The sequence below is a fragment of the Chelmon rostratus genome, chromosome 13 (genome assembly GCF_017976325.1).
Source record: "Chelmon rostratus isolate fCheRos1 chromosome 13, fCheRos1.pri, whole genome shotgun sequence".
Lineage (NCBI taxonomy): Eukaryota > Metazoa > Chordata > Actinopteri > Chaetodontiformes > Chaetodontidae > Chelmon > Chelmon rostratus.
The window spans coordinates 3,461,017-3,469,646 of record NC_055670.1 but is presented as its reverse complement, the minus strand read 5'-3'; the positions used below and the strand labels follow the sequence as shown (position 1 = coordinate 3,469,646).

The 8,630-nt window shown below is 41.2% G+C and overlaps 1 protein-coding gene across 1 annotated transcript; it reads right to left on the bottom strand.

Moving 5' to 3' along the window:
- Positions 1–2,291: 2,291 nt before the first annotated feature.
- LOC121616475 (trace amine-associated receptor 13c-like) lies at positions 2,292–3,453 on the bottom strand. Its single transcript, XM_041951253.1, has 2 exons — positions 3,281–3,453; positions 2,292–3,102 (listed from the first exon to the last, which is right to left on the bottom strand). The coding sequence occupies exons 1-2, from the start codon at positions 3,451–3,453 to the stop codon at positions 2,292–2,294; spliced, it is 984 nt and encodes a 327-aa protein (XP_041807187.1).
- Positions 3,454–8,630: the final 5,177 nt, after the last annotated feature.

Here is an 8,630-nt window from a genome sequence, read left to right as displayed (position 1 = left end):
TATCTTTTGGGTACAGCTAGAGCATTTAAATAATAACAGCAGACTTTCTAAACCGGCGATGGAAAAATGATATATCACAGGATTTAGACAGGAGGTAGAGAAGAGGATTCAGGCAATATATTCTGAAAAACAAATTAAGTTTTCTTAACCTATGAGAGCAGGCTGCAATATGAGCAGAAGCCAATCCACAAAAAAAAAAAAAAAAAAAAAAAAAAAAACACACACACACATACTCTTTGGAAAACAGAGGAGAGTAATGACATTTTCAAGTTCAACAGTTCCTGACTAACAATCATATACTCTGCAGCAGGAATTAGTCCTCTCAACATAAATAAATACAGATAGCTCCTCTCATGGTCATTTTGTGAGACAAGAATGAACAACAAAGAGTTAGCTCAATATTCAGAGTCTAGAGGCTGTGAATGACTGTGGTGACGGGACGATGAGAAGGTTGTTTAGGTGATGGATAATGTATAGCCGTTTGTAGTTGTTTTTCAAGATCCAGCTGAGTTTGGGGGTGAAGGATGGCAGGGTAGCTGCGGGGAGCAGGCTGCAGAAGATGGTGGAGATTTGTTTATTTGGGGCTGACAGGCGGTGAGCCACTGAGAGAACTGTTAAGGGTGCATGCTGTGGTTAGACGGGATGGTATGCAGCACGGGTCGGGATTCAGCAAAGAATAAGCATGACAATGGAAGCATGACAATTGAGCTTATGATCTAGTGTTCCCTGGTAAGTTCATTGGTTGAATTGCTGTGGGCATCTGGTGGCTTGAAATGCAAAGATAATGTGGCATGTATAGAATCTGTCACTGCTGGACTGCGCTGCTCAATCAAGGATAAGAAGATATATATATACATGTGCACATTATGTATTAGGCTGTATATTTATTGCTTACAAATGTGTTTAATATTGATATTATACCTAAAATCCAATTTCATTGGCTACACGAAGCGTCATCATGATGACCACCAACATAAATAGTCCTTCCTCAACTTCCTTTCCTAAAACAAACTTCTTTCTTAAAGTATGCAGAATCATATAAATATGCCAAAAATACCAATACAAAGATATCCTACAGATTTAATTTCACTGGGCAAAAAATGTTAAAAGGAGATTCTCACTACCGTTTACATTTGCACTATTACATTCCCAATGTTTCATTGTTTAGTTTGTACAATTTTTACTTAGTTTGTACAGTTTTTATCTAGATTGTACAGTTTTTACTGACTTAATTTGTACAGTTTTTATTTAGATTGTACAGTTTTTACTTACTTAGTTTGTACAGTTTTTATTTAGATTGTACAGTTTTTTATTTATCTCTTTTCTAATATATGTCCTGTCAGAAAGGGTTGAAGAGTAACACAATTTCGATTCTCTGTTTGTCCTGTACATACTGCAGAATTGACAATAAAGCTGACTTTGACTTTGACTTTGACTCATCAGGTAGCTTGGATAGTTATAAAAATACAGTTGTCACAGGGCTGACCCTGCATACCTGTTGTGGCCTTAACGGATGGTTCTCTGATACTGCTTCACTGCCAGTGTCCACAGCAGATGTGCTTCTAATACTCACCCTGACCTTATTATTATTATTATTATTATTGCAGTAGCATTATCATTTTTATTATTATTACATTAGTAGCAGGAGCAGTAGTATTAGTATTAGTCTACATTTGTTTCAACCTTTGTTGTCCTGTATTCATTCTTTTGTTTCCCTAATGTTGTCCTGTTAATATTCTCTCTTAAATATTAAAAATTTAAAAAGATGATTCAAGATGATCTTCATTTACAGTGTGTATTTGTAGCTGTGACATGTTTCCCCTTTTTCAGAATGATAAGATTAACTGCAAATGTTTGTCTTTGGTTTTGAAAAAAAAAAGGTAAAGCGGTTCAAGTTCAAATAACACAGTGTGTGAATCAGGATCTATGATTAAAAACATTAATGGTGCTTGTACAAAATATTAAACACAATTTCAATACTGTAACAAAACAAGGGACAGAAATGATGGGAAAGCAACAATGAACCTCAGATGCTCATGGAAACTGACTCATTCAGCTACTAGGGCAACATATTCTTGTCACAAAACATGACAGGTATCCCTATTTTAGATTTCTCACAGATATAGATGTTGTAATTCACTGAGCCAATAACAGAAAATATTCAGAAATATTATATAGTATAATATTATATATATATAGTCAGAAATATTTTATCAGCATTCATGTCACATTAGTTACCTAACAACACTGCAATATAATATGCTGGCCTCATTATATGCTACATTTACTTTCTACAGTATGTTGGAATCACAGGAGTCAGCCTCCAGTATCTTAAGTGTAACAATGAGTTTGATAGATTTTCTGAACCAGGGGTAAAAAAAGGCGTAGATCACAGGATTTAGACAGGAGTTAAAATAAAAGAGAGATATTACAAAGGCAGCAGATGAAGCATTGAGCATGGTGTCCTGGCCTGTAAGTGCAACACAAAAATATGGGCAGACACATACTAGAAACACAACTACAACAACACCAAGAGTAGTGGCTGCTTTCATCTCAGATTTCTTAGCAGTTACTTTCACCGAAAACTGGACAGCTACAATGTGGGACCTCATGGCCCGAGCCTGAGACACAGCCACCACAAATACTCTCATATACAGAACTACAATGACAGTGACAGGACCAATAAAGGACAAAAACAGATCAACAAGTCCGGCAACATAATCAATAATAATCACACACTCTCCAAAGCAGGAGTTATACCTGCCTGGTTGTTCCAGATTATCCTTCAGCAGCAAACTGTGACAGAAAATAGAACACATCCAACACAGAGAAACACACATTTGAACTCTTTTTTGGGTGACTTTGGTGGGGTAGTGTAGAGGGTCACAAATAGCCACATAGCGGTCAGCTGATATGAGCACCATGGTTCCTATTGAGGCAGAGGTAACAATATAGTTTAAAATGTTATACACTGCACACATGAAGTCACCCAAAAGCCAGCAGCCTTCTATGAGGACAATTTGAAACAACATGAGGAAGCCCACGAAGAAATCAGAGACAGCCAGAGAGAGGAGGAGGAGGTTGGTGGGGGTATGGAGCTGCCTGGAGAGATAAGTGGGCAATATACTTATTGTTATTTGTAGTATCAATTATCATTCCAGCAGACAAAAGCCATGACTCAAATACAAAAACATTATTTCAAAAATTATCACAGTCTCAGAGTCCACCATTTCTTTCTGTACAGCTAACAGTGTCATTCACTGATGAAATGTTTGCCTACTTGAAGTGTGAGATGGAGATGATGACCAGCAGGTTGAGAGCCACAGTGAGAAGAGAGATGGAGGACAGTATGATGTAAGTGAGCATGGATACAGAGTGAGGATGCATAGTCTTCCTGCAGGAAGAGTTGAGGAGCTGTGGAAAGCAGAGTTCAGCTTCTTCAATGGTTTTCATCATCAGAAAGACGAGAAGCTGCTGAGCTCTTTCAGCTTTCTGCCTGAAGCTCTGTGGCACAGAAGTGATTTATCTCTTTTCTTTCTCCACATCCCTCCTCCCTCTTTTCCTCTGGTGACATTTGTTTTCAGCAGCACTGTCCAAACTTGGTTTGTTGTTTTTCTCGGCTTGTCTAGGTTGGTGTTGGTATGTATGGGATGGCTTGGATGTGTCCTCACACAGTGCACACTGAATTTATTGGGAATTACTAGAATTAGGCAGTTTTTGAGGTATAGCATACATGAGGAGGTATAGCATGTGTCTGGCTACTACCCCGAAGTGTAACACAAAATCATTCAATACTTTAAGGAAAGACTTCACTTTCTACTGAGGAAACAGGTCCTATGAAAAGTGCTGACAGTTTGTTGGACATAGAGATTTTTATTTCTATTTCTGGAGATGTTGCTCTTTGATTTTTTTTTGAACATCCCATTTTAATGATGTAAGTGCCAAAAACAAAATTTAATCTTGCTTTTCATGCTCTCTGAGATAAATATCTCAATTACCTCTTTAAAATGCCTCAAAATATACTTATCTATTTGCAATGTAGGTAAAAAGACCCTTTAATTAATGCTTATAACCTGGCTGGCCTGCTGTTTAGGATCAAATGTGTACTGTATATTACTGCAGAAATAATCTTGTGTCTTCATCAGAGACACACACCACCATCATGGCACCCCACTGTTACATGCATGCACGCTCACATGACTGGACACAAGGGGAAGGTCCTTACTATGGCTGTGGTGACATCTGCCCGCTGTCATGTGGACAGTCATTATCGACCTTCTTTATTTTATGGTAAAAACCCCTGTGTGGGGTAGTGACAGGGGTCAGTGTCAGTACAGAGGATGAGGGATGGCTGAGTGACTCCAGAGGCTGGCTGTCAAGACATGGTTGCATGGCCTCACTTACCGAACAACTCCGCCGTGTGACTAAGCGTTTGGAGAGTCCTCTACAGCTCACCAACACCGAACCAGAGGCCGGACCAGCTGTCACCCACGCCCCCGTCTCCATCCCAGTCCTGGGACTTCCACGCCTCGCTCCACCTGAAAAGTTCTCGGGAGACTCTGAATCCTGCCCATCCTTCCTGGTGCAATGCGACCTCCATTTTAAACATTATTCCGGTGCGTATCCCTCCGAGCAAGCCAAAGTCATGATATCGCATCTCACAAGGAGGGCAGCTGCTTGGGCAACGGCAGAATGGATATGAATCAGTTGTTGGTCAAGATGGCAAAGTATTTTCAAGACTTTAACAAACATTTTTGATTATGAGTCCCCAGCTCGAGAATGCTCATGAGCCCTGCTCTGCCTGACACAAGGACGCCGCCGGGTGGGAGACTACGCGATTGACTTCCACAGGTTGGCAACGGATAGTGGGTGGAACGGACCAGCATTGAATGACGCTTTGGTCAACGGCCTCTCCGACTCCATCAAGGATCAGCTTGCTCCGTTGGATCTTGAAGCCATCATCTCTACGGCCATTCGCATAGACTCCCGGCTATGTGAAAGAGAGCGAGATCGGCGGAGGGAAACCCTCTTCGTCGCGGAGAGTTGGAGGAAGCCTCCCACACGCCCGGAGCAACAGTTTGCTCTGCTGCCACCGGCTCGTTTATCTGCACCCACACTGCCACCTGCTGGATCTCAGGAACCGATGCAGATCGGTCAGACCAAATTGAATCCAGAGGAGAGGTTGTGACGTGTTCGGGAAAACGCATGCTTCTATTGTGAGGAGCAGGGACATCAAGTGGCTCAGTGTCAGGTAAAAGATCAGGCAAAGTCACAGCCGAAGTACGAATGAAGGAGGTTTTCCGTATTCATTGGTTACCTAAAGACATTGTCTCTGATAGAGGGTTCATTTCCATGTTCTGGAGGGAATTTTGCAGGATGCTCGGGACCACAGTGAGTCTGACGTCTGGATATCACCCGCATTCCAATGGACAGACGCCTGAATCACCTCAATCAGGAGCTCGAGACATGCCTCCGGTGCCTGGTCTCACAGAATCAAACCACCTGGAGCAATCACTTGACTTGGGTGGAATACGCGCACAACACTCTTCCCACTGCATCCACAGGTATGTCCCCCTTTCAATGCGTCCACGGTTATCAAGCTCTCCCCTTCAAAATTAATGAACAAGGAGGTTGCCATCCCGTCTGCACATGCCCTGGTGAGACGCTGCTGGCGTATCTGGGCGACTGCCCGAAGAGTGTTACTGAAGAGCCAGATGCAAATGAAAGCAGTGGCGGATCGCCCCCACAGAGCAGCACCCCAGTACACCCCAGGCCAGAAGGTCTGGTTATCACAGTGTCATGACTTGTTATGCACTTCCTGTTGTATTGTGAAACCCTAACTCTCCCCTTGTTTCAGAACCTTGAGTTCCTGGTGCTCTTCCCGCCTGTCTGATAGTCTGCCCCGCCCTGATTGTCTCCACCTGTTCATTGTTACCTCATGTATATATAGTCTGCATCTCCCTTTGTTCTGTGCCAGATCGTCTTGTGCAATATGTGCCCTGTTGTAATTGCTACCCCAGTCCTAGTATTACCAGAGTCTTGTCTTGTCCTGTCCTCTTGCCTTTTTGAACCTCAGCACCTTTTGTCATTTGCCCTTCTGCCTAAGATGCCTTTTTTGCCTAAGTGCTTTTTGTTGTCCAATTTTTGGAAAGAACCTTTTGTTAATAAACCAGCCTGTGAGCTCACCTTTAGTTCGTGTCTGTGTCTGCCTGTGAGTCCTGAAAGCCTCGACAGCCCTACTGGCTTATCAGCAGTAGAGGCAGCAGTAGATAATTACTCTGGATACCTTGGTGGATTGTGTGTGTGATGCAGATAGAACCATCATGATGTATGAGGCCTCCGAGAGAAACAGATAAGTGTTTCTGTGTATTTTACTTTGCAGGTTAACATATTGTGTCTGTGTGTGTGGCGTGGAAATGTCCTACTCAGGCTCTGTATTCATGTTCATGCTTACAATTGCAAATAAGAGCATATCCTCTGCTGCTTGCTGTGGAAGTATACGGAATTGTTGCTGGTAATGCTGCTGTTAAAACAAACTGACACTGACCTGACTAAGGAAGCATGATGCATGCTGGGTATTTTAAGGTCTCTATATCAGCATATTTTCCCTTCTCCTGACACAAAAATGGCACCAAACAACATTGTGGCCTCACCTACTCAAATGCAATCTGCTCACTGGAGTGTTAATTTGATAAAGTTTCCCAACATCTGCATGATCATAACTAATGTTCACATTTTCTCACGCATTGAATATTGAAGTCCGACTTGTTTAGTCAGTGGATTCATTTTTATTCACATGCTTTTTGTGTCACTCTCCGGGAGATGTCTCTATGGAAACAAAACTATCACCCAGCATTCGTGACAATACAGTCACCACTAATGAGTGGAAACATTCCAGCTGTCATATACAAATATACCAAGATGAAACATAACAGATGAACTCCATGGCCACAGTTCCTTATTCCTTGCTGATGGTATCATACCATACTTGTGTGAACAAGTGATCAACACAACTAAGGTCTTTACGAGCCAACAGTTTTATTGGTGCAACCTGATTAACGCCCCAAATTCAGGGTTGCACGTAAGAGTCAAAGGAATGGATGAGATGTCAAGACACAGCTGCGTGCTGAGATGGTTGGTCCTAGAGGATAGTGGCTGTGCAGCATAGAAGGCCAAAGAATGCGGGTAGTAACATGGATTCACGGGTCAGGATTCAGCAAAGAATAAGCTGCAAGACATGATAATTGAGCTTATGATCTAGTGTTCCCTGGTAAGTTCTTTGGCTGAATTGCTGTGGGCATCTGGTGGCTTGAAATGCAAAGATAATGTGGCATGTATAGAATCTGTCACTGCTGGACTGCGCTGCTCGATCAAGGATAAGAAGATATATATATGTACCTATATCTTGCATGTGCACATTATATAAGATTTTTTATCGTTTACAATTGTGTTTAATATTGCTATTATACCTGAAACACTTGGACTGTTTTTGGCTTCTCTGGTTGCCAGGGTTCATGTGCCAGGTCTTTGAACACATCGCAGTCTGAATGGTTGAAAATTAGCTCCTGGTAAATGGTGAAAGGTGAGCGATTGCGATGCTTGTTTGTCTTGTGTGCGAAGATCGAGCAGAAAGGGAAATGAATGACTCCTGTGTGCTAAAATAATTTGTGTGGAAATGGGATGCGTTTGGGGAATGCGCTTTGTTCCTGAACTTAGTTATAAAAGTTCATGTAAATCATCCATCTAAACAAAATGTATCATTATGACTACCAACATATATTGTCCTTCCTCAACTTCACATCCTTTCCTTGAAAAACTCAATTTTTAAAGTATGCAGAATCATATAAATATGCCAAAAATACCAATACAAAGATATCCTAGAGATTAAATTTCACTGGGCAAAAAATGTTGAAAGGAGATTCTCATCAGGCTATTTTGTGTTGTACACAAAATAGCCTGGATAGTTATAAAAATACAGTTGTCACAGGGCTGACCCTGCATACCTGTTGTGGCCTTAACGGATGGTTCTCTGATACTGCTTCACTGCCAGTTGTCAGGCCGGGACTCAGATGCAAAGATTATAATTCACAGATCTTTATTATCTCAACCCAAGTTCAACTTTGATGAGTGTCAAATAAACAGGCTATGAAAGTTATACATGGCACAGGGCTCTATGAAAATCAGAACATAGAAAATAACAAACGAAGAACACAAAACGCTCACTATGAGGAATTCTATAAATACACTATGTAATGAAAAATAACAAAGAACAGAAAATGCTCACTGTGAGGAAAAACTAGAAAATACTGAGATGAAAATATAAGAAACGAACACTCCAAATGGAGGAAAACTCTAGGGACAAGGAATACAGGAATAACCAAACTAGATAAGAAAAACTATGAACACAAAAAACTCTCCTAAAGAGCGGAGGAACTAGAATCTAAATTACAAAATTAATCCAACAGATAATCACTGAATAAAGAGGAAAACAATTCGGCCATGATCTAAACAATGAAAAGAAACCAGAAACTAGATTATCAAAATTACAAACAAAAAACACTCACAAGGAGGAAACAAGAGCTTACGATACAAGGACTGTGGCTGTGGTAAGGACAAACGGGGAAGACAGG

Coding starts and splice junctions, on each gene's coding strand:
- LOC121616475 (XM_041951253.1), bottom strand. CDS start 3,453: ATGAAAACCATTGAAGAAGCTGAACTCTGCTTTCCACAGCTCCTCAAC. Junction 3,103..3,280: donor ATCTCCATCTCACACTTCAA/GTAGGCAAACAT, acceptor TTATCTCTCCAG/GCAGCTCCATACCCCCACCA.